This window comes from Nerophis ophidion, linkage group LG28 (assembly GCF_033978795.1).
Source record: "Nerophis ophidion isolate RoL-2023_Sa linkage group LG28, RoL_Noph_v1.0, whole genome shotgun sequence".
In the NCBI taxonomy this organism is placed as follows: Eukaryota; Metazoa; Chordata; class Actinopteri; order Syngnathiformes; family Syngnathidae; genus Nerophis; species Nerophis ophidion.
The window spans coordinates 33,856,763-33,884,488 of NC_084638.1; the positions used below are offsets into that span (position 1 = coordinate 33,856,763).

At 39.4% G+C, this 27,726-nt stretch overlaps 1 protein-coding gene across 1 annotated transcript; it reads left to right on the plus strand.

The window, feature by feature from the left end:
• The first annotated feature begins 423 nt into the window (after positions 1–423).
• LOC133545156 (tRNA selenocysteine 1-associated protein 1-like) lies at positions 424–26,936 on the plus strand. Its single transcript, XM_061890523.1, has 8 exons — positions 424–619; positions 2,882–2,979; positions 3,092–3,191; positions 13,380–13,432; positions 15,276–15,404; positions 15,793–15,909; positions 22,698–22,965; positions 26,827–26,936. Exons 1-8 carry the CDS (start codon positions 584–586, stop codon positions 26,926–26,928), a joined length of 903 nt encoding a protein of 300 aa, XP_061746507.1. The 5' UTR covers positions 424–583; the 3' UTR covers positions 26,929–26,936.
• The last annotated feature ends 790 nt before the right edge of the window (positions 26,937–27,726 follow it).

The window sequence follows — 27,726 nt, forward strand, 5'->3', positions numbered from 1 at the left end:
GTACAGTACATATTAGTAGATAGTAGAGTACAGTACATATTAGTAGATAGTACAGTACAGTACAGTACATATTAGTAGATAGTAGAGTACAGTACATATTAGTAGATAGTACAGTACAGTACAGTACATATTAGTAGATAGTAGAGTACAGTACATATTAGTAGATAGTAGAGTACAGTACATATTAGTAGATAGTACAGTACAGTACATATTAGTAGATAGTAGAGTACAGTACATATTCCATACAAATGATCAGTAAATGCTAACACCCCAATAAGTTTTTGAAAGTGTTTAAGTCGGGCTCCACCTTCATCAATTCTGCCAGCAACAAAGAAGAATACTCGCGGCTGTCCGCTGGGGGGCAATGTCGCACTCACACGTCGGCTGCCACCAACGAAGAAGAATACTAGCGGAAGTGTAAAAAACCCGAAGAAGAACACTAGCGGAAGTGTAGAAAATAGGGCAAATAAAGAAGTGATCTATTTGCTCCTCGTCAACGTTTAGATGACTTTTTAAAACAACATTTCAGTTTTTGTCACACTACCAAACCCTTCTTCGCCTCGGCCCCGACCCCTGCTACAAGATGGTGAACCGGCAAACAAGTCTGTGGATGGGTGATGTATGTTCACTGTTAGCTAGCTTAGCATGTCCACGTGGTTACGCTTTAAACTTCATATTTACACTAACATTTTCATATAAACACCATATTTACACTCGCATGTTCATACTAACACCATATTTACACTTGCATGTTCATACTAACACCATATTTACACTAGCATTTTAATACTAACACCATATTTACACTAGCATTTTAATACTAACACCATATTTACACTAGCATTTTAATACTAACACCATATTTACACTAGCATTTTAATACTAACACCATATTTACACTTGCATGTTCATACCAACACCATATTTACACTAGCATTTTAATACTAACACCATATTTACACTAGCATTTTAATACTAACACCATATTTACACTAACATTTTAATACTAACACCATATTTACACTTGCATGTTCATACCAACACCATATTTACACTAGCATTTTAATACTAACACCATATTTACACTTGCATGTTCATACTAACACCATATTTACACTAACATTTTAATACTAACACCATATTTACACTTGCATGTTCATACCAACACCATATTTACACTAGCATTTTAATACTAACACCATATTTACACTTGCATGTTCATATAAACACCATATTTACACTAGCATTTTAATACTAACACCATATTTACACTTGCATGTTCATACTAACACCATATTTACACTTGCATGTTCATACTAACACCATATTTACACTTGCATGTTCATACTAACACCATATTTACACTTGCATGTTCATACTAACACCATATTTACACTTGCATTTTAATACTAACACCATATTTACACTAACATTTTCATATAAACACCATATTTACACTTGCATGTTCATACTAACACGATATTTACACTAACATTTTCATATAAACACCATATTTACACTTGCATGTTCATACTAACACCATATTTACACTTGCATGTTCATACTAACACCATATTTACACTAGCATTTTAATACTAACACCATATTTACACTTGCATGTTCATACTAACACCATATTTACACTTGCATGTTCATACTAACACCATATTTACACTTGCATGTTCATACTAACACCATATTTACACTTGCATGTTCATACTAACACCATATTTACACTAGCATTTTAATACTAACACCATATTTACACTTGCATGTTCATACTAACACCATATTTACACTAGCATTTTAATACTAACACCATATTTACACTTGCATGTTCATACTAACACCATATTTACACTAGCATTTTAATACTAACACCATATTTACACTTGCATGTTCATACTAACACCATATTTACACTTGCATGTTCATACTAACACCATATTTACACTTGCATGTTCATACTAACACCATATTTACACTAGCATTTTAATACTAACACCATATTTACACTTGCATGTTCATACTAACACCATATTTACACTAGCATTTTAATACTAACACCATATTTACACTTGCATGTTCATACTAACACCATATTTACACTTGCATTTTAATACTAACACCATATTTACACTAGCATTTTAATACTAACACCATATTTACACTAGCATTTTAATACTAACACCATATTTACACTAGCATTTTAATACTAACACCATATTTACACTAGCATTTTAATACTAACACCATATTTACACTTGCATGTTCATACTAACACCATATTTACACTAGCATTTTAATACTAACACCATATTTACACTTGCATGTTCATACTAACACCATATTTACACTAGCATTTTAATACTAACACCATATTTACACTAGCATTTTAATACTAACACCATATTTACACTAGCATTTTAATACTAACACCATATTTACACTTGCATGTTCATACTAACACCATATTTACACGTTTAGTTGGAGCGATACATGGAGGAATACTTCTTGTCATGATTGATACAATGTTTGTACATGTCTTTAGTTGGAGCGATACATGGAAGACTACTTCTTGTCATGATTGATACAATGTTTGTACATGTCTTTAGTTGGAGCGATACATGGAGGAATACTTCTTGTCATGATTGATACAATGTTTGTACATGTCTTTAGTTGGAGCGATACATGGAGGAATACTTCTTGTCATGATTGATACAATGTTTGTACATGTCTTTAGTTGGAGCGATACATGGAGGAATACTTCTTGTCATGATTGATACAATGTTTGTACATGTCTTTAGTTGGAGCGATACATGGAAGACTACTTCTTGTCATGATTGATACAATGTTTGTACATGTCTCTCACTGTGTTTAGTTGGACCGATACATGGATGAAAACTTTGTCAGGCAGGCGTTCCTTGCTATGGGAGAGTCGCCGTCTGGAGTCAGAATAGTTGCTCACAAGATGACGGGGTAAGATTCCCTGCTTCGCCCCTTCTGTAGTCCATTTGGGTGGAAGTGTAAACATTGACTGTGCATGAAGTATTTGCTCTTCTACATTTTGTTCAACTGTCTTCTTTTTCAGCGGTTCTGCAGGATACTGCTTTGTGGAGCTGGCAGATGAAGCAAGTGTTGATAGCTGCATCCAAAAACTCAATGGAAAATTGATTCCTGGATCAAACCCGGTCAGTCATTCTTTACTTCTGACTCGTTAATACAATCTTGAATAGAATATTAACTTCATGTCCAATAAGTGTATCGGACCTTCCTTAGGTTTATTCAACCTAATCATTCATTTCCAAAGAGCTAAGGACCGAGGGGCCGGACTTCTCCCTTCACTATTACTCTTTTTGTGTCACGCTCCAGATCATGAACACATAGTATTGTCTTATTGGTATTCCACAGTATTGTCTTATTGTTATTCCACTTTGTGTCACGCTCCAGATCATGAACACATAGTATTGTCTTATTGGTATTCCACAATATTGTCTTATGGTTATTCCACTTTGTGTCACGCTCCAGATCATGAACACATAGTATTGTCTTGTTGGTATTCCACAATATTGTCTTATTGTTATTCCACTTTGTGTCACGCTCCAGATCATGAACACATAGTATTGTCTTATTGGTATTCCACAATATTGTCTTATGGTTATTCCACTTTGTGTCACGCTCCAGATCATGAACACATAGTATTGTCTTGTTGGTATTCCACAATATTGTCTTATTGTTATTCCACTTTGTGTCACGCTCCAGATCATGAACACATAGTATTGTCTTATTGGTATTCCACAATATTGTCTTATTGTTATTCCACTTTGTGTCACGCTCCAGATCATGAACACATAGTGTTGTCTTGTTGGTATTCCACAATATTGTCTTATTGTTATTCCACTTTGTGTCACGCTCCAGATCATGTACACATAGTATTGTCTTGTTGTTATTCCACAATATTGTCTTATTGGTATTCCACAATATTGTCTTATTGTTATTCCACTTTGTGTCACGCTCCAGATCATGAACACATAGTATTGTCTTATTGGTATTCCACAATATTGTCTTATTGTTATTCCACTTTGTGTCAACGCTCCAGATCATGAACACATAGCGTTGTCTTGTTGGTATTCCACAATATTGTCTTATTGGTATTCCACAATATTGTCTTATTGTTATTCCACTTTGTGTCAACGCTCCAGATCATGAACACATAGTATTGTCTTATTGGTATTCCACAATATTGTCTTATTGTTATTCCACTTTGTGTCAACGCTCCAGATCATGAACACATAGTATTGTCTTGTTGGTATTCCACAATATTGTCTTATTGTTATTCCACTTTGTGTCAACGCTCCAGATCATGAACACATAGTATTGTCTTATTGGTATTCCACAATATTGTCTTATTGTTATTCCACTTTGTGTCAACGCTCCAGATCATGAACACATAGTATTGTCTTATTGGTATTCCACAGTATTGTCTTATTGGTATTCCACTTTGTGTCAACGCTCCAGATCATGAACGCATAGTGTTGTCTTGTTGGTATTCCACAATATTGTCTTATTGTTATTCCACTTTGTGTCACGCTCCAGATCATGAACACATAGTATTGTCTTGTTGGTATTCCACAATATTGTCTTATTGTTATTCCACTTTGTGTCAACGCTCCAGATCATGAACACATAGTATTGTCTTGTTGGTATTCCACAATATTGTCTTATTGGTATTCCACAATATTGTCTTATTGTTATTCCACTTTGTGTCAACGCTCCAGATCATGAACACATAGTATTGTCTTATTGGTATTCCACAATATTGTCTTATTGTTATTCCACTTTGTGTCAACGCTCCAGATCATGAACACATAGCGTTGTCTTGTTGGTATTCCACAATATTGTCTTATTGGTATTCCACAATATTGTCTTATTGTTATTCCACTTTGTGTCAACGCTCCAGATCATGAACACATAGCGTTGTCTTGTTGGTATTCCACAATATTGTCTTATTGTTATTCCACTTTGTGTCACGCTCCAGATCATGAACACATAGTATTGTCTTATTGGTATTCCACAATATTGTCTTATTGTTATTCCACTTTGTGTCAACGCTCCAGATCATGAACACATAGTATTGTCTTATTGGTATTCCACAATATTGTCTTATTGTTATTCCACTTTGTGTCAACGCTCCAGATCATGAACACATAGTATTGTCTTATTGGTATTCCACAGTATTGTCTTATTGGTATTCCACTTTGTGTCAACGCTCCAGATCATGAACACATAGTGTTGTTTTATTGGTATTCCACAATATTGTCTTATTGTTATTCCACAATATTGTCTTATTGTTATTCCACTTTGTGTCAACGCTCCAGATCATGAACACATAGTATTGTCTTATAGTTATTCCACTTTGTGTCAATGCTCCAGATCATGAACACATGGTATTGTCTTATTGGTATTCCACAATATTGTCTTATTGTTATTCCACTTTGTGTCAACGCTCCAGATCATGAACACATAGCGTTGTCTTATTGGTATTCCACAATATTGTCTTATAGTTATTCGACTTTGTGTCAATGCTCCAGATCATGAACACATAGTATTGTCTTATTGGTATTCCACAGTATTGTCTTATTGTTATTCCACAATATTGTCTTATTGGTATTCCACAGTATTGTCTTATTGTTATTCCACTTTGTGTCAACGCAACAGATCATGAACACATAGTGTTTTTTATTGGTATTCCACAATATTGTCTTATTGTTATTCCACTTTGTGTCAACGCTCCAGATCATGAACACATAGTGTTATCTTATTGGTATTCCACAGTATTGTCTTATTGTTATTCCACAATATTGTCTTATTGGTATTCCACGGTATTGTCTTATTGTTATTCCACTTTGTGTCAACGCTCCAGATCATGAACACATAGTATTGTCTTATTGGTATTCCACAATATTGTCTTATTGTTATTCCACTTTGTGTCAACGCTCCAGATCATAAACACATAGTATTGTCTTATTGTTATTCCACTTTGTGTCAATGCTCCAGATCATGAACACATAGTATTGTCTTATTGGTATTCCACAGTATTGTCTTATTGTTATTCCACTTTGTGTCAACGCTCCAGATCATAAACACATAGTGTTGTTTTATTGGTATTCCACAATATTGTCTTATTGGTATTCCACAATATTGTCTTATTGTTATTCCACTTTGTGTCAACGCTCCAGATCATGAACACATAGCGTTGTCTTTTTGGTATTCCACAATACTGTCTTATTGTTATTCCACTTTGTGTCACGCTCCAGATCATAAACACATAGTATTGTCTTATTGTTATTCCACTTTGTGTCAATGCTCCAGATCATGAACACATAGTATTGTCTTATTGGTATTCCACAGTATTGTCTTATTGTTATTCCACTTTGTGTCACGCTCCAGATCATGTACACATAGTATTGTCTTATTGGTATTCCACAGTATTGTCTTATTGTTATTCCACTTTGTGTCAACGCAACAGATCATGAACACATAGTGTTGTTTTATTGGTATTCCACAATATTGTCTTATTGTTATTCCACTTTGTGTCAACGCTCCAGATCATGAACACATAGTGTTGTTTTATTGGTATTCCACAATATTGTCTTATTGTTATTCCACTTTGTGTCAACGCTCCAGATCATGAACACATAGTGTTGTTTTTTTGGTATTCCACAATATTGTCTTATTGTTATTCCACTTTGTGTCAACGCTCCAGATCATGAACACATAGTGTTATCTTATTGGTATTCCACAGTATTGTCTTATTGTTATTCCACAATATTGTCTTATTGGTATTCCACAGTATTGTCTTATTGGTATTCCACTTTTTGTCAACGCTCCAGATCATGAACACATAGTGTTGTCTTATTGGTATTCCACAATATTGTTATATTGGTATTCCACAATATTTCTTATTGTTATTCCACAGTATTGTCTTATTGTTATTCCACTTTGTGTCAACGCTCCAGATCATGAACACATAGTGTTGTCTTATTGGTATTCCACAATATTGTTATATTGGTATTCCACAATATTTCTTATTGTTATTCCACAGTATTGTCTTATTGTTATTTCACTTTGTGTCAACGCTCCAGATCATGAACACATAGTGTTGTCTTATTGGTATTCCACAATATTGTCTTATTGTTATTCCACAATATTGTCTTATTGGTATTCCACAGTATTGTCTTATTGGTATTCCACTTTGTGTCAACGCTCCAGATCATGAAGACATAGTGTTGTCTTATTGGTATTTCACTTTGTGTCAACGCTCCAGATCATGAACACATAGTGTTGTCTTATTGGTATTCCACAATATTGTTATATTGGTATTCCACAATATTGTCTTATTGTTATTCCACAGTATTGTCTTATTGTTAGTTCACTTTGTGTCAACGCTCCAGATCATGAACACATAGTGTTGTCTTATTGGTATTCCACAATATTGTCTTATTGTTATTCCACAATATTGTCTTATTGGTATTCCACAGTATTGTCTTATTGGTATTCCACTTTGTGTCAACGCTCCAGATCATGAAGACATAGTGTTGTCTTATTGGTATTCCACTTTGTGTCAACGCTCCAGATCATGAAGACATAGTGTTGTCTTATTGGTATTCCACAATATTGTTATATTGGTATTCCACAATATTGTCTTATTGTTATTCCACAGTATTGTCTTATTGTTAGTTCACTTTGTGTCAACGCTCCAGATCATAAACACATAGTGTTGTCTTATTGGTATTCCATAATGTTGTCTTATTGGTATTCCACTTTCAAAATGTTGGGCTCATTGGTGACAGCATTTGCCAAAAGAATCCCACATTTATTGGAATTCCACATTTTCAAGGCAATTTTTTGAACTTTCACATTCCCACAATATTTGCATGTTCCCTGCTAATATTAGTCAATTGCTAGCATACCAATGTTAGCATGTTCGCATGATAGTATGCTAGCTTTTTTAGCTATTGTTTCAGGCATAACCCTCAGAGTCAGATGTTTTGGTATTAAATGCATACTTATTGGTGGCATGTTAGCTTTTTTTAAGTTGAAATATTTACCTTTGATTGATTGATACTTTTATTAGTAGATTGCACAGTACAGTACATATTGTGTACAATTGACCACTAAATGGTAACACCCCAATAAGTTTTTCAACTTGTTTAAGTCGGGGTCCACGTTAATCAATTCATGGTACAAATATATACTATCAACATAATACAGTCATCACACAAGTTAATCATCATAGTATGTACATTGAATTATTGACAATTATTATTATTATTTAGCTCAGCCGTATAATTTGATACATGACACATGTTAACTGGTATGTCCTCATTTCTGTTACTTGATGCTACCTGGCCGGCATGCTAACTGTTAGCCGGCTCCAGAATTCACACCCAATTTCCTCTGCAATTGCAATTATTAGTTTTGTAGAGTGTTTGTATTCATGCAAAGTGGATGTTTGAGGTTTGTGCGTATATTTGGTTGTAGTTATGGAATTTGGAAGAAAAAAACCTCTCCGATATAAAACCGGAGTGAGCTGCTGTTTTGAAAGACTCTTTTCAAGAGCTCTGGTGTTTTTAATGGAATCTGCTGGCCAAATGTTAGTCAGTTCCAAGTCTTTTCAACTGAACTTGCAGCCCGTCTGATGCCATTCTTAGTTAGGCTGCTTTTGGCGCTTCACATCCCGCTGATGCTTCTTGTAACGTGTTGGGATTTATTTTGGTTTTGTGAAATTATCCACAGCTTCTTAGACATTTGTTCATTACAAATCTTTACCACTAATGAGCTTCTGCCAACAATTCAAGCATATTTGAACATTTCAAATGACGGTTATGGTGAGCAAAATAGGGTGTTATCACATGTGCTGTTAGAAAAGCCACTATTTTGCATATTTTGTGTGACCTTTTTAGCAGTTTTAATGGCTAAGCTTTTATTTTTTATAAATGTTGGCTTGAAGTGTAGCACTTTAAAGGAGAACTGCACTTTTTGTCAAATGTTGCCTATTGTTCACAATGATTATGAAAGACATGATGACAGATGGATTTTTAGAAAATGAATTGTGTTGACCCTGTGATGAGCTGGCGACTTGTCCAGGGTGTACCCCGCCTTCCGCCCGAATGCAGCTGAGATAGGCTCCAGCACCCCCTGTGACCCCAAAAGGGACAAGCAGTAGTAAATGGATGGATGGAATGGTTTATATTGAATAAACATAAATACAATGGGAGATCCACTATTCCCCTCATAAAAGCCGATAAATAACCTTTCAAAAAGCGCCACCAATACTCCATTTACATTTTGTGACTTGAATATTAAGCAAGTATTAGTGAAGTTGTTATGAGAGCACTAACGCAGACAAACTATTTATGGTGGCAGCGTGTGTATCTACGTTTACATGGAGTGGTCTGCTGCTTCCTGTAAGTTTAAATCATGCATCTCACCTGGACAGAAGATGCCTGAGTAGGTATTCTGACAAGTTGGTACACTTTGACAGCCATTTAACTGAGGAGAACCACACAAAAAGGGCTTATTCTCACTCTCCCTTCCTTCCACTCATTCTTCATCTAATTGGGAATATATGAACATACTAGTAGTCAGCATCCTAATGACAGCAGTAAGGGATGTTTTATTGTGTTTGTTGGCTCTCAAGTCTGCAGTGAGAAAAGAAAAAGTGAACCTTGTGATGCGTTTTTGAAATGATCAATCAATCAATGTTTATTTATATAGCCCTAAATCACAAGTGTCTCAAAGGGCTGCACAAACCACAACGGCATCCTCGGTAGAACCTTGGAGAGGACAGCATATGTGGGCAACACATATGTATTATTTCAGTTTTGTGCCCAAGGGAGTGATTTTATTGAACACTATATTATTTATACAGCTATAGTGATCACAGAGACAGGTTGTTTTTGTGTTACTGTATATATTTGTTTTTCTGACAAATCCCACTTAATATACTTTGGGTAACAACTGTCAATATTTTTATTTTTATTTATTGTTTTAAGGGGGTAACAGTCAATATTTATTAGATTTTTTTTTTATATAATAAAAGTGAGCTTTTGTTCAACCAAATATTGTTTTTTTTTTTCCATGTACAACAACTTATCTGGACTCGATAAGAGAATCGATAAGGAATCAGTTCGATAAGAGGATTTGATGATAGGCTCGAACTCGATAATTTCTTATCAAACATCATCCCTAGTCGTACGCATTACTTTATTCCATTTTGCATTAAAACTTCTTACTGATTTCTCTCTCTCGCTCTCTCTCTCTCTTTCTTTCTCTCTGTCTCTCTCTACCTCTACACTCTCAATCTCAAATTTACCATCCATTTTTCTATTTTTCATTTTATTTTCACTTTAGCACTTTGAAATGTTCTCTTATTCAAATTTTATTTGAACCGCCGGGGTTTTTCCCCAATTTGTACCTGGAAAGATATATACTTAAACAAAGAAGTTTGCAGCGTTCTTCCCACCAGTGCCATACGCTGACAACATAACAAATTGGTGTTGTCTTTTAACAGTCATACTGAGTTACTTTGTTCATTTTTTTTCTCAGGACATTCTCTTGTAAAATGTCCTTTTCTGCCACAAGGCCAACACGCAGTAGGGTGTAACTGCTGCTGTTGCTGTCTTCTATTTTCTTTTTCTTTTTCTCTACTTTTTCCGCATGGAGTGCATGGTTTACATATTCTTCTAATGTGCCTTTTGTAACCATCTTATATCTACTTTTGACCTCCTTGTTACCTTTTTCTAACCATGTAATATCTACTTTTTCCTCCGTCTCTCTCTTCTGACTGTTGCAGTGCATCATCTTCCTTTCTGCAATATAACACCTTGTTACCCCCCTTACTCTCTGGCCCCGCCCACTTTTAGCCACAATTCTACATCATCTCCTTCTTCCTTCATCTTTTTAAGATTGCCTTTTGTTTTTATTTTATGGCGCCTCTAGGTTCTACTAATTTGGTTGTTTTTAATTGACCCTCAAATTTGTAATCTTTTATCCATTTATTTAAACATATGATCCTATCAGGATCCTGTTTTTGATTATTTTCCAATCTTTACATTTTAGTTCATCTCGAGGTTTATTTTTACTATGTCCTTTTCCCATTTTCTTCAATTTGGAGTAATCCGTCGTCCCCTACAGGGCCGCACCTATAAGGAACACTGTTGTCACGTTGTAAAATAATGGTTCAAATATATTATTGTGGTACACGTCGCTTCTACTCGACATTATTCCCCAGTGCATAATGCATCCACAGTAACCCACTATTTACTTCTCACAACTTTAATATGGAGTGATAGCTTAATGGCGATTACTCTCACGTTCACACCTTCTTAGTATATTCATCAGCGGATATTTCAATTTTTCATGTGGACTCCGCCGTCCTCCAGGTTATTGTTGTGGCCTAGTGGTTAGAGTGTCCGCCCTGAGATGGGTAGGTTGTGAGTTCAAACCCTGGCTGAGTCACACCAAAGACTACAAAAAAATGGGACCCATTGCCTCCCTGCTTGGCACTCAGCATCAAGGGTTGGAATTGGGGGTTAAATCACCAAAAATGATTCCCGGGCGCGGCACAACTGCTGCTCACTGCTCCTCACTTCCCAGGAGATGAACAAGGGGATGGGTCAAATGCAGAGGACAAATTTCACCACACCTAGTGTGTGTGTGACAATCATTGGTACATTACGTACGTACGTTTATGGAAAAATGTCAGTTTTCTGAAAAGACCATCTCAGGTCTGCGTTTTGGACTCCGCTGCCCCTCAGGATATTGGTTTGCGGATTTTTCAATTCATTGTGAGCTCCGCCACCCTCCAGTATGTTTATAGCTTTTACGGATGTTTCAGTTTTCGCGGCTCCGTTTACCTGCAGTATATTGGCCTCTTCAGTTTTAGAATTTTAGGTTTTAGCTTATTTTCAATGTTAAATTCCCGGAGTTTTATTATTATTATAATACATATATTTTTCCCTTTGCGGGCTCCATCACCTGTCTTATTGGCCTTTTTTACCTGTTAGTGCAGGGATGTCAAACGTATCGGCCCTCGGGCCGGATCAGGCCCCTGGACAGCTTTTATCCGGCCCGCGTGATGAGTCTGCCAAGTATTAAAATGTGCCGCTTTTTTTTTTTAAATGAAAGAAACTGCTGTTTTACACGTTTCCACTGGATGTCACAACAGCGATTCTGTTAGGACTAGAAAGAGGTACAAAGTAAAGCCTGGTTGCAGCTCCTTGCCCTCGACCCAAATGAAACTTAAAGCCTGCCGTTGTATGTCTCCCATACTCCCCCATAATGTGTCTGTCAAAAACGAGAAAATGTAACCCTTTTGAATAGTTTTTACCTACGTTTCGGGGCATAACAAAGGATGTATTTGATCCCGAGAAGAGTTTACATGTTGTTTTTTGTTCAATGACAGAAAGTCTGTGACTTAAAGTTTAATCCTGGTTTTGTAAATACACTGAGACCAAGTCTAATATCATTGTGTTTTTGAAACTGCACCAATTTTGTCAGACTTTTCAACAAACTTGAAGTGTTTTGTCCAGAGGATTATTTGTTTATTTGTACGTTTTCAGAATGTGCTTGTTCTATTTTTGGCCAAAGTAAAACAAAGAAAACAACCTGGAGTTTTCTTTATTTTGAAGTAATCATGCCATGATTTTAACATTGTGACCCACTTTGGAATAGATTTCCCTCTATGCGGCCTTGAGCTAAAATGAGTTTGACACCCCTGTGTTAGAGCCTAGGATTTACAGGCTTTGTCTATGCGTCGTAACCATCAGTCACACGCCATAACCCTTAGTTACACGCTCTTTCGGAGTAATTTAAAACGTACTCACTGAACTCTGCGTTCCTTCCTCTTGTCCTCGGTTTTCCGTCAGTCTTTCGATTCCAGCCCGAAATTAAGCAAAAGCAGTTCCTCAATCATGATTTGGTTGCCATAGTCTTTCTTTTTTCACTCACTCTTGCTGGAATCGTCAGACGTGTTGGAATCCGGCTTGAAGGACCAAGAAGATGTCAGGTTCAAACACTGATGACATCTATTAAACAAGACAAAAGGCAAAGAATCAAACAGAGACAGAATTCAATTTGGACTCAGATCTGAGGAGAGACATGGCCACTGTACAGTCCTGCACCATGCTCTCATCTGTTCACTGGAATCTCAGAGAGTGGAAAGTTTTTGGGATAATTTACATACAATTTTTCTAACAGTGTGTCAAGCCAAATAAGCATAAGAACGTCTCTCATGGTTCCCAGCAATATCAGAGTTATACTACAGGCCTTTGCTGTGTGTGCACCTGCTTAACTTTTTCTCTTCTCATTCACAGCCGATGAATTTTAAACTCAATTTTGCTTCACATAACAAGCGGCCAGAAGCAGGGTAAGTTCAACGTATGAGTCCAGTGCCAATAATGAACTACTTAGAAATATAGGTAACATTTCCAGTCCAAAATGCACATGCAATACAGTCGTCATGATGTTGAATGACTGAATATATCATTTGAACGCTTAATGACAACACAATGTACAGTGGGGACCATATGCTGATGTTGTGAGTTCATCCTCTCATCACAGAAAACATTTGGCGCCCCCCCAACTCTCCGCCGGGCCTATAAATAGTATAATGTTTATATAAGTTTGTTGTGAGCACACCTCTGCATAACACTAGGCCTATTAACATTGTTTTTAGTCTGGAAGAGAAAGTATTTAAGATGTAAAAAAGTAAATCACTCGTTTTTTAAGCTGTAAACATTTGATACTGAAAAATAAAATGAAGTAAAGTCAATAAATAATGTTGCGCCCCAGCAAAATATTCCAAAAAGCACATGCTTGTATAGTGATTGCAAACAACACACCTGAGGCACACATACTTCACACAAAAGTCATCATTTCTCCTATTTGATGGTCCAAAGCTAATGAAGAATTTGGCAAGATGAGTTATTTTTGGTGTGTGTGTATTCTCTGACGTAAATGCTGTTGAAGGTAATTTACATTTTATGGAAGGTGCTTTGTTTTCTCAGCCAAAAGCGGACTATTTACTTTATTTGCATAATGTGAAAATGTATATATTGATTGCTTAGAGTAATTATATAAAGCTCACTTATTTGTAATTATTACCTTTGTCAAAATAATTTGATGACGTAACTTTTAATTGCGGCCCTGCGATGAGGTGGCGACTTGTCCAGGGTGTACGCTGCCTTCCGCCCGATTGTAGCTGAGATAGGCACCAGCGGCCCCTAAGGGAATAAGCGGTAGAAGATGGATGGAACTTTTAATGGCATATATGGCGGAAGGATCTGTGTGGTAAGGTGGTTTTGGGAAGCAAGGTGTTATGGGTAATGACAGTCAGGTGCGGTGGAATCGAGCCACACACTTTTTTGACCTCACTCATCCTTTTTTTACTCTTACCGTACTTTTTCTAACTCTTACTGTAACAAACTAGCTTTATTTTGTCATTCATTTGTTCCCACATCGTTTTTTGAAATATTAAGTACACACGTGAACTGTACAAAACGAAGAAGAACGTCTGGAGTTTAGTTTTGTTGTTGCCGCAGGAGAAAGTAGAGGAGCGTCAAGGCAGCTAAGGCTACATTGGGAATGTACAGTACATGTAGCCAGCGTGAGTGTGTCCATAAACAATGGCTCAATATAGCAGAGGAGGAGTCAGTGCATCAAATATGGCCGCAAAAAAGCCCCAAAATGATACTTTGACAAAGTAAAAGCATGTTTTATTGTAAGTTTATGAGCTGGAGTATACTTGGAACTATATTTTGGTTTAGTTTGTCAGGAAAAGTAATGGCAGAAGGACTGGATGGCATGCTTGTGGGCACGCCTTAGGTAAGAAAGATGGCGCCTGGTTTAGTCGTCCGTACTCTTCAGGGGCTGTTTTTCTTCTCAATTGTTGTGTTCGGGACACTGAAAATACAAATGTTTTTGCCGGACTAAAATTGTTGAGTGTTAATGCTTGTTAAATAACCCAAAGATGCGATCCAATTAAAGGAGAATATTAATAAAGAAAGCAGTTTCAATAACAAACATTATATTGCTGGAATGTTGAAAGCTTACAAGATCATCAGGGAGTGAAACACGTCGTTCCACCACATTAGAAGCTATTCTACTCCATGAGCATGAGAGACTGACATCAACATGTATCAAGTATGTCAATTCCATACTTGATACATGTGTATATAAAAGTCATATTCATTGCCCTCCTCTTCTCTCAGGCTTGAGTTCTCAGTGTTTGTGGGTGACTTGCCCTCTGACGCAAATGACTACCAACTGCACCAAATCTTTAAGAAGTATCCCTCCTGCAAGGGAGCCAAAGTGGTCACTGACCAGTATGGCTACTCCAGGTATGGCAGCTTATCCTTGTACCTATGGCTTGCCAAGTGTGATACTCACATCTTTCTTTATATGATGTGTTGTAGTTACTGGAAATGCAAAAGGACATTGACCATTTTCTACATTTACATTCGCTAGAAGCCTGAAGAAATGTTTTCTTGTTTCCGCTAAAACTATTGTTTTTCCCATATAGGCTAAGCCAGAGCAACTCACAATTCAAGTGATGCTACCTGATGTTTAAAGTAAAACCACAAGTTTCAGTTCTACCATAATAATACCCATCTATATATATATATATACATGTATATATATTTATTTCTCAATATAAGTTGCAATCAAATGCCTAGTAAGGATTATGCTGTGGTATGGCCAGGCAGTCTGACCTTTGTTTGTCTGCAGAGGTTACGGCTTTGTCAATTTTGGTGAGGAAAGTGAGCAGAAGAAGGCAATCGAGGAGTGCCAGGGCACACTTCTTGGGGGGAAAACACTCACTCTCAGCGTTGCTTTGTCAAAAAGGTAAGATTTTTCATTCATGCTGTGTCCGCTCACAACCAAAATAACATTTGAAGAATAACCTTAGTATTCTGTATACTTACCACATTTTATTTTTGAAACGAACAACGCTTCTGTCAAGTTTGTCTGTGAGCCCGGAGATTGGCTTGCTGTGTGCATACCTACTAATGGCTTTTAGTGTTAAAGACAGAAGAATGCAGAAGAAAAGGCTGTCATAAATTATTGTCCAGTTGCAGAGATTGCATACTGTACCTAGGGCCGGACGATAAAATGATATCACTATATATCGCCATGGACACATAATCGTTATCAATTAAAAATGCGTTCCCAATAACGTTGGATGACTCTTTTCCTTCTTCGTGGGAAGAAAGCGGAAGTTGCATGTAGAAGGACACTCGCTCTATGGTAACCAAGCAACGCAGGAAGTGGTCACTGATCAGTGGGAGTGACTGTTAACTTGTTGATTCTTTGCATGGAGCCAAGATAGAAAGTACAAATGAAGAAATTGTGGATAAAAGAGGAAGTCACCTCAACAGTATGGCAGTTTTTTTAAAAAGGGAGCGTAGTCCGACCATGATGCTGGAATACCACAGCAGCTGCACTCTGCACTCACCCTTTAGAATACAGCTGCAACTTCTTTGCCCCAAACCTGCAGAAAATAGTTCTTCTCTGCTTTCTGTATGTCTACATTTTGTTACACTTTAATAAGCATTTCTTACATATTCCTTTTTTTTGCACCTAGTTAAATGTTCAATGTGATTTACAATTGTGTTGACATTTCCTTTCTGCCTTGATAGCTGAGGGGATTGTAATCAGAGGAGCTTTACATTAAATGCAAATGTTTACATTTAATATATTTTCCTTCTGGTCGTAAAATATCAGTAATTATGGATATTGACTGACATAAAACACATATCAGCCAGCCCTACTACTCGCTGTGAAAATTCCCTTCCCTTTTGCGTTGTCATTCACATTATGTGACATCCATCTATCGTCTTCCGTATCCCAAGCCGGATCCTGGGAACAACTCAGACTTCCACCTGTCTTGGTCCACTTGGTCCAGCTCTTCCAGGAGAATCCCCAGAAGTTCCCAGGCCAGCCGCTTGACCGATTTCTGCTTCCTGGGTCTTCTCCGTGGCCTCCTCTCGAAGGAATGTTCCTAGAACCCCTCACAGGGTGGTGGACAGGGGGACATTCTAAGCTGGAACACACACGTAGCGTACTATGCTCCACACTTACAAGGGATGTCAAACACGGTTCAGATGAGTTTGCAAAGTGTAAAATTGAGCTACATTTTTAAATGAAAGAAACTGCTGTTTGTGTCCTAAATGTGTCCACCGGATGTCGCAAAAGCAATTCTGTTAGGCAAGCAAATGGTTCACACTGGGGCCATCAAGTAAACCAAGCAAGAGGTACATGCTAAAGCGGGGCTGTGACTCCTCCTCCTCCTCCTCAGCCCAACATAAATCAAAGAGGAGTAAAAAAAGACTTGAAATGCTGCACATAGATATAGTGGTGTGAAAATGATTGTCTTCTGTGCACATTTACAGAAAGTGAACAGTGGAAATGACAAATGAGGTAGTTGGTACATGGAAGTGCTTTTATTTTGGCTTTGTTTAGTTTTTTGTTCAGTCGGAGATGGGCTGTGACTTAAAGTAGAATTGCACTGAGATGAAGTGGAAGCTTATTGTGTCCATGCTGTTTTTCCAAACGGCTCCAATTTTTGCCTCAGAATTTTCAACTAAATGTAAATGCTTTTTGAAGAGGATTATTTGTGGTGTGTACATTTTCACAATGTGTTTGTTCTATTTTGTGTTGAAGGAAAACAAAAGGAAACAATGTGAAGTTGTCCTAGTTGTATTTTAAAGTTGTCATGGCCCGGGTGGGACTAGATTTCCCTCCATGCGGCCCCTGAGCTACAATGAGTGTGACACCCCTGACACAGAACATGACTGACATCACATCACATGCCATTCAACCACTCATCCTTTACACTGCAGGCCAAAGTGGACACAATCACATCTTTTCCAAATTCAATTGTTTTTCCAGCCGACTGTTTCCCCGAGGTACTAGAGACTATGATATGGGGGCCAGATGGTGGTCTCATCCCAATAGACTTGTTTTGTCCAAGTGCCTCCCCCGCCTGTCCTCCAGTAAGGCGAAAGCTGTCCCCAGCAGCTTGGTCAGGACGCCAGGACAATAGTCCAGCGAGGTTATTGTGTCATGTATTCTAATCTTTTTATGGCTGTTAAGTAGAGGAAATAGGGACATCAGCGTGGACCTATGTCAGTATTATTTTTCAACTCACTTATGTAAACTACTTGCGCAATGTACATAACAATGTACATGACAATATACATAACAATGTGCATAACAATGCACATAACAACGCACATATTAATGTACGTAACAATGTACATGACAATGCACGTAACAATGCACATAATGCACGTAACACTGCACGTATTAATGCACGTAACACTGCACGTAACAATGCACATAATGCACGTAACACTGCACGTATTAATGCACGTAACACTGCACGTATTAATGCACGTGACAATGCACGTAACAATGCACGTAACAATGCACATAACAACGCACATATTAATGTACGTAACAATGTACATGACAATGCACGTAACAATGCACATAATGCACGTAACACTGCACGTAACACTGCACGTAACAATGCACATAATGCACGTAACACTGCACGTATTAATGCACGTAACACTGCACGTATTAATGCACGTGACAATGCACGTAACAATGCACGTAACAATGCACGTATCAATGTACGTGTCAATGCACGTGTCAATGCACGTGACAATGCACGTAACAGTGCACGTAACAGTGCACGTATTAATGTACGTAACAATGCACGCGACAATGCACGTAACAATGCACATGACTATGCACGTAACAATGCACGTGACAATGCACGTAACAATGCACATATTAATGTACGTAACAATGCGCATAACAATGCACGTAACAATGCACATGACTATGCACGTAACAATGCACGTGACAATGCACGTAACAATGCACATATTAATGTACGTAACAATGCGCATAACAATGCACGTGACAATGCACTCGACAATGCACGTAACAATGCACATATTAATGTACATAACAATGCACGTAACAATGCACATGACTATGCACGTAACAATGCACGTGACAATGCACGTAACAATGCACGTATTAATGTACGTAACAATACGCATAACAATGCACGTGACAATGCACGTGACAATGCACTCGACAATGCATGTAACAATGCACATATTAATGTACGTAACAATGCACATATTAATGTACGTAACAATGCGCGTAACAATGCACGTATTAATGTACGCAACAATGCACGCGACAATGCACGCGACAATGCACATAACAATGTACATATTAATGTACGTAATAATGCGCGTGACAATGCACGTTATAATGTACATAACAATGCACGTAATAATGTACGTAACAATGCGCGTAACAATGCACGTATTAATGTACGTAACAATGCACGCGACAATGCACGCGATAATGCACGCGACAATGCACATAACAATGCACATATTAATGTACGTAACAATGCGCGTGACAATGCACGTTATAATGTACATAACAATGCACGTAATAATGTACGTAACAATGCACGTAATAATGTACGTGACAATGCACGTAACAATGCACGCGACAATGCACGTAACAACGCACACATGAATGTACGTAACAATGTACATGACAATGCACGTAACAATGTGCACGTGACAATGCACGTAACAATGTACGTAGCAATGCATGTGACAATGCACGTAACAATGCACGTAACAATGTGCACGTGACAATGCACGTGACAATTCACGCGACAATGCACGTAACAATTCACGTGACAATGCACGCCACAGTGCACGCGACAATGCACGCGACAATGCACGTGACAGTGCACATATGAATTTATGGAACTATGTACGTAACAATGTACGTAAAAATGCATGCAATAATGTACATAACAGCTCCTAACAATGTACGCATGCGTCTTTCCCCGCGCACATGAGTGATCAGGGCCTAATGGCAGACTGAGCAGTGATCAGGGCCTAATGGCAGACTGAGCAGTGAACAGGGCCTAATGGCAGACTGAGCAGTGATCAGGACCTAATGGCAGACTGAGCAGTGATCAGGGCCTAATGGCAGACTGAGCAGTGATCAGGGCCTAATGGCAGACTGAGCAGTGATCAGGGCCTAATGGCAGACTGAGCAGTGAACAGGGCCTAATGGCAGACTGAGCAGTGAACAGGGCCTAATGGCAGACTGAGCAGTGAACAGGGCCTAATGGCAGACTGAGCAGTGAACAGGGCCTAATGGCAGACTGAGCAGTGAACAGGGCCTAATGGCAGACTGAGCAGTGATCAGGGCCTAATGGCAGACTGAGCAGTGATCAGGGCCTAATGGCAGACTGAGCAGTGATCAGGGCCTAATGGCAGACTGAGCAGTGAACAGGGCCTAATGGCAGACTGAGCAGTGATCAGGGCCTAATGGCAGACTGAGCAGTGATCAGGGCCTAATGGCAGACTGAGCAGTGAACAGGGCCTAATGGCAGACTGAGCAGTGAACAGGGCCTAATGGCAGACTGAGCAGTGATCAGGGCCTAATGGCAGACTGAGCAGTGATCAGGGCCTAATGGCAGACTGAGCAGTGATCAGGGCCTAATAGCAGACTGAGCAGTGAACAGGGCCTAATGGCAGACTGAGCAGTGATCAGGGCCTAATGGCAGACTGAGCAGTGATCAGGGCCTAATGGCAGACTGAGCAGTGATCAGGGCCTAATGGCAGACTGAGCAGTGATATTGATAGGTTCTTAACGTAGTGAGTCACAGGTGGTGATTTCAATGAGTCCTGGGAAAATTCAGTGGGTCCAACTTCCCACTCAATAAGGCTGTTTGATAACTGTGCGCAAATAAAGAAGAAATAGCGTTTTGTAGCAACATAAATCACAACTAAATAAATGAATACAATTGAAATGAAATCCACTGGTGCCAAAACTATCAATACAAGTGCTGATTTGACAATGACAAAACATTCTCAACTGCAATGGATGTACCTGTTTAGTTGAGTAGTGCAAATGTTGTACATGAATTGTCATCTGACCAACAAAGTTCAAGTAAAGTTAAAGTAGCAATGATTGTCACACACATACTAGATGTGACGAAATGATTCTCTGCATTTGACCCATCACCCTTGATCACCCCCTGGGAGGTGAGGGGAGCAGTGGGCAGCAGCGGTGCCGCGCCTGGGAATCATTTTTGGTGAATAATTCCAACCCTTAATGCTGAGTGCCAAGCAGGGAGGTAGCGGGTCCCATTTTTATAGTCTTTGGTATGGCTCGCCTGGGGTTTGAACTCACAACCTACCGATCTCAGGGCGGACACTCTAACCACTAGGCCACTGAGTAGGTCAGGGCAGGGTTTATTTTCTTCTCCTTTCCCTGCTTGCTTTCTCGGGAGGCGGCATGTATGCGCATTTTGTCGACAGCGTCTGGAGATATCAAAACTAAACATTCAAAGTACTTTTAATGACCACCAACTTCTTGAATGAGCACAACAGCCAGGAGTTCTTAGCTTCTCTTCTCACGCCATGCAAAGAATCAACTGCGAGACAACAAGATGGCGCAACCAAACTGATAGTTGATACTGTTGGCATTACTAGTCTATCACGATATATACTGATACAGTTTTAACTCAATAGATCAGGGGTCTCAAAGTCACTTTACCTGGGGGCCATTGGACGCAGAGTCTGGGTGAAGCTGGGCCGCGAGAACAAATGTTGCATACTCCTCAGCATGTCTAGTTGTATAATGACGTTTCAAAGTGTATTCCTTGTGCAGCGCAATTTGTTCTGTGCAGATGCGACAAGTCGGGGTGACCCTGTGCTCAACAAGGAAGTATTGCATCTCCCACTTTTCCTGGAATGGTCTTTGCTCATGCAGGCTTTGAAAAAGACATGTTTGGGGTTGTGGGATAAATATATTTGTAATCAGCCCACGCACGGAGAATAATGTTATTTCCACAATGTGGGTCGTTCTGCTTTTTCTCCCTACAGCAACACGGCGGTCGGCGAACAATAGCCGGGATAGCGAGCGCAAAAAAGTGACGGCTCCCAGAGTGTTATCCGCCGTCATATAGAAATATATGTAGCGTTCATCGTGTGAGGCCATGCAAATGAAAAGATAAAAAAAAAAATAACGGTTTGAATTGGTCCAAGTTATTGGGGACTGTTATTACTGACGGACAGATGTCGCGTTGTGACTGCAGCCAGGCACGTAAAAAAAACGTCGTCTCCATGGCAACTTTCACTCATTTGCCGCTTTTCCACCAACGCAGGGGTAGGCGACCCAGAACGTTGAAAGAGACATTTTGGAGCCAAATAACACAACGCTGTCAAGCCCCATTCATATAAAACTAGCGGGCCACACCAACATTAAACTTTCATAGTAAGGTGGGGGCCGCAAAATAGTGTCTAGCGGGCCGCATGTCTGAGACCCCTGCATTAAATAGTTATCCATCAATTATTAAGTTGAAATCTGATGTGGAACTGTAAGTTTTATATGGTTTCACAGTTGAAATCGGCCGTGAATCTTAACCGCAATGCCACCCCGCTGTTCGGCACTTGACTTTAGATGTTGAGTTTCCAACCCATCCACAGGAAGAGAGAACTTGGCAACTTTTGTTGCCAATTGGGTGTACCTGAATAATACCACTCAATGTGTATTCATTTGTTTTGCAGCCAGAAGACACAAGACAGCAGAAACCTGACTCAGAATTACCAGAGCAATTACAACCAAACTCCTTCCACCTATTACGGTGGTGCGGGGCAAGGTTACTACTCGCCGTGGGGCGGTTATGGTCCGTACAGCGGCTACAACAATGGCGGTTACTACGGGGGATACAACTACAACTACGGGCCCTATGGATACCCTCCACACAGCCACATGATGCCACCGCCTCCTCTGGGGATGCCACCCACATCTGCTGACATGACAGGGGGTGTAGAGGTTGGTGACATGCACTTACAATGAATAATAATTAGGGATTACATTTATATAGAGCTTTTCTAGACATTCCGCGCTTCACAGAGAAGTGAGAAGCCATCATTCATTCACACCTGCTGGTAGTCAGCTACTTTCATCATTTATTCACACCTGGTGGTGGTAAGCTACTTTCATCGTTTATTCACACCCGGTGGTGGTAAGTTACTTTCATAGCCGCAGCTGCCCTGGGGTAGACTGACGGAAGCGTGGCTGCTACTTTGTGCCTACGGCCCCTCCGACCACCATCTACCATTCATCATTCATTCACCGGTGTGAGCGGCACTGGGGGCGAGGGTGAAGTGTCCTGCCCAAGGACACAATGGCAGCGATTTGGATGTCAAGAGGCGGGGAGCCAACCTGCGACCCTCAGGTTTCTGGCATGGCCGCTCTACCCATCACGCTCCAGTGCTGCTTAAATGAAAAATGATGAATGCATCTGTACAGCAAATGTACTGTATAGGCCCGGTAATCTGGCCAACACTCCCGAGTGTTCAAATATCCAAGCGGTTAAAGACTGAATAGATACAATGGTCCTCATCCACGGTACGGTATGAAGAAGCTACGGCAAAAGGGGAACCAGGAGAGCAGGTCAGAACATGGGGTGGTTTCATCATCAACCTTAAACCATGAGATTCCCAGGATGGTAGCTACTGGGAACAAGCCGCACTTCGGTGTTTGTATTAGGCGCAGTAGGACCGTGATGGCAAGTGGACGCAAGTACAACCATGAGTCACAATTGTCGCACAATGCTTAACCATATTGCTGGAAATACAACAATGTACACATGGCGACACGTTTACGCCGACATGCAAAGACAAGAAGTACATGTGCCGGTTGTTCAGACGCCACACTTTTATGGCGCTACCCTTTCTTATTCTGGACAATGCCGCATTTCAGAACATGCCTCATTGAAAGGAATGTTATTAAATTGGAAAAAATATATAGAACTGTGACACTTAAAGTACCAGTAGAGTGGAAAAACTATATTGAAGCTATTATCATATATATGTGATGAAGGACGCCAAAAGACTTCCAAAGTTTGCCAGTAAATGGATATGATCTAAATAGTATCATTCTCATGAAGATTCTTGAGCTATTTTGAGAGCCAATGAGCTAGCCATTGTTGGCGGTGGACTCCCAACGACCTCGCCACATGTTCATTATTTAAGCTGGGAAATCAGACACGTATTTCAATGCTCAATCACTTACATTTACTTGCATCAACAATGGAAATATTCAGACTGTTGGCAACACAATCACCAAGATCCTTAAGATCCTTGGATTACGCCAAGGCAAAAGTCCCACTACTCAAAATCCTTTTCTTTTCAAGCTCATACGGCAGGGCCTGAGGTTCAGTAATGCTTAATGCATTTCACTCTGATCTATGTCAAGCATTCCTGCTGAAATAAGCATCATCATACATAAAAAAGGTGTTCTAACGGTAAGCATGAATATTCAGTAGGTGTTGATAAGCATTCTCAGATAATCTCTACGTCTGAATAGTTAATGAGTTGCTCAAAAGGCACAAGCTATTTTAAGAGATTAATGAATCAAAAATGGTCCAAATCACAACAATGTCACGTCATGGCGTAATGTAGGGTAGGAACCACAGATCCCTTCTCCATCAACAGCAATGCAAATCATGCAGACTCGGTGAGGGCCAACAACAATTACTTGGTGAAAAATGATGATCCAGATACTTTTATTGTTGAACCTGAATATAAGGAGGATGATCTACACGTTTTAGAAGCTGTGTGCTGAACACATCCAGCTTTAGTGAAACACTATAGCGTCATGTAGCAGTGTTGCTAAGTGCTGAACAAGAAATACAAACTACAAACATATTTAAACGATATCTTACTGTACGATGTCTGCTCTCACTGTGATGATGACTGATAAGATGTTCATATCTTATTGTTTGTATCAAGAATCCATCAGGATGCGCACAAAGGGTTGACAAGGAAAAGTCTCTCTGTAGACACTGTCCTTGGTTTTTGTGTTTGTTGTGACAGTGGAACAACTTCTAGATTTATGGCTCAGTCCTCCTATGATGGAGATGAGAGGCAATGTAGAATAACTTTGACGTAGGAGCAGCAGAGCGCTACTGAGCTGTGCCGCCAAAAAGTACTTGGCTTGTGTTAGCCATTATGATAACGACATTGCTAATATTTGGTTAACGATATGTATACAGAGTATTGTTGTGGGCGGAATAGAGAGCCCCCATACACAAACTATTTATTTATCTATTTACGGCTTGAAAATAAAAAGATGTCTCATATAGGTATGGTGAATGATACACTGCACATTTCTCTCCAATGTTTGCAGTTTTTCCACTATGACTGATCTAATAACATGTAGAAGCGCTACTCCAGTGACCTCACCCCCCGGAATATTCCAAATTAATTTGTGGCATTTTCTCTAGTGGAGACGGTATTTTCACATACTTTGTGGATTGTAAACACAATTGGATAAGTTTCATGGAGACAATGAAAGACAATTAGTCAGTCAACTTGTTTTTCACACTCTACTGCTACTTGAACTATTGAAGCTTTCATTTTGCTGTTGCTGCACCACTAATGTGCACTAATTGCTGTGGAAGTAGAAAAGTGGGGACGGTGAAGCAAATACCTCGACAAGAAACAAGACAAATATGAATAATGGCTGCCAGCCCAGACTAAAGTCCACATTCTAGTGGAGGTTTGTACATTTGGAAGGTGCTGTGCAGTACTGAATATCAAACAAACATAACTGTGTCCTTTTTAACAACAACTTCATGTAATCACAGAGGGGTGTAATGTTAATGGAAGTGTAACTTCTTTAAAAAGTTCATATAATCACAGAGGGGTGTAATGTTAATGGAAGTGTAACTTCTTTAAAAAGTTCATATAATCACAGAGGGGTGTAATGTTAATGGAAGTGTAACTTCTTTAAAAAGTTCATATAATCACAGAGGGGTGTAATGTTAATGGAAGTGTAACTTCTTTAAAAAGTTCATATAATCACAGAGGGGTGTAATGTTAATGGAAGTGTAACTTCTTTAAAAAGTTCATGTAACCACAGAGGGGTGTAATGTTAATGGAAGTGTAACTTCTTTAAAAAGTTCATATAATCACAGAGGGGTGTAATGTTAATGGAAGTGTAAGTAAAATTGCCGTTAAAGGGTCCAAGGTGGCAACAATGAATAATGTCAGCTCTAGTTGATGTTAGGAACAACGTCTGACAATATAACTTCCAAGTGGGTAGAAATATATCCAATACTTTGTACTGTGCAGTACTAAGGCAGCTAGGTTCTGTCCTTGCTCAGTCACACCTCTTTGCTCAATGTTGCATCTTCCTCAGGTGTGCTCAATGTTGCATCTTCCTCAGGTGTGCTAAATGTTGCATCTTCCTCAGGTGTGCTCAATGTTGCATCTTCCTCAGGTGTGCTCAATGTTGCATCTTCCTCAGGTGTGCTCAATGTCGCATCTTCCTCAGGTGTGCTCAATGTCGCATCTTCCTCAGGTGTGCTAAATGTTGCATCTTCCTCAGGTGTGCTCAATGTTGCATCTTCCTCAGGTGTGCTCAATGTTGCATCTTCCTTAGGTGTGCTCAATGTCGCATCTTCCTCAGGTGTGCTAAATGTTGCATCTTCCTCAGGTGTGCTCAATGTTGCATCTTCCTCAGGTGTGCTCAATGTTGCATCTTCCTCAGGTGTGCTCAATGTTGCATCTTCCTCAGGTGTGCTCAATGTTGCATCTTCCTCAGGTGTGCTAAATGTTGCATCTTCCTCAGGTGTGCTAAATGTTGCATCTTCCTCAGGTGTGCTAAATGTTGCATCTTCCTCAGGTGAGCCATGAAGACACAGGAGATGGAGATGGAGAGGGGGAGGATGCAGAAGGTAATCCCCCAACATTATGCAAGACATCAATGCTTGAGCTCATTTATTGATTCTTCAAAACAAGTGTTTCCTATTACAAATGATGTATATTGTATGAAGACCCTGTCTTAGGAGGTCTGACTTTTCCCAGAGGATTTAGTTGAACATGATGAGAGGTGACTAGTACTAAACAGGAGTAGACATGAGAGGTGACTAGTACTAAACAGGAGTAGACATGAGAGGTGACTAGTACTAAACAGGAGTAGACATGAGAGGTGACTAGTACTAAACAGGAGTAGACATGAGAGGTGACTAGTACTAAACAGGAGTAGACATGAGAGGTGACTAGTACTAAACAGGAGTAGACATGAGAGGTGACTAGTACTAAACAGGAGTAGACATGAGAGGTGACTAGTACTAAACAGGAGTAGACATGAGAGGTGACTAGTACTAAACAGGAGTAGACATGAGAGGTGACTAGTACTAAACAGGAGTAGACATGAGAGGTGACGAGTACTAAACAGGAGTAGACATGAGAGGTGACGAGTACTAAACAGGAGTAGACATGAGAGGTGACTAGTACTAAACAGGAGTAGACATGAGAGGTGACTAGTACTAAACAGGAGTAGACATGAGAGGTGACTAGTACTAAACAGGAGTAGACATGAGAGGTGACTAGTACTAAACAGGAGTAGACATGAGAGGTGACTAGTACTAAACAGGAGTAGACATGAGAGGTGACTAGTACTAAACAGGAGTAGACATGAGAGGTGACTAGTACTAAACAGGAGTAGACATGAGAGGTGACTAGTACCAAACAGGAGTAGACATGAGAGGTGACTAGTACCAAACAGGGGTAGACATGAGAG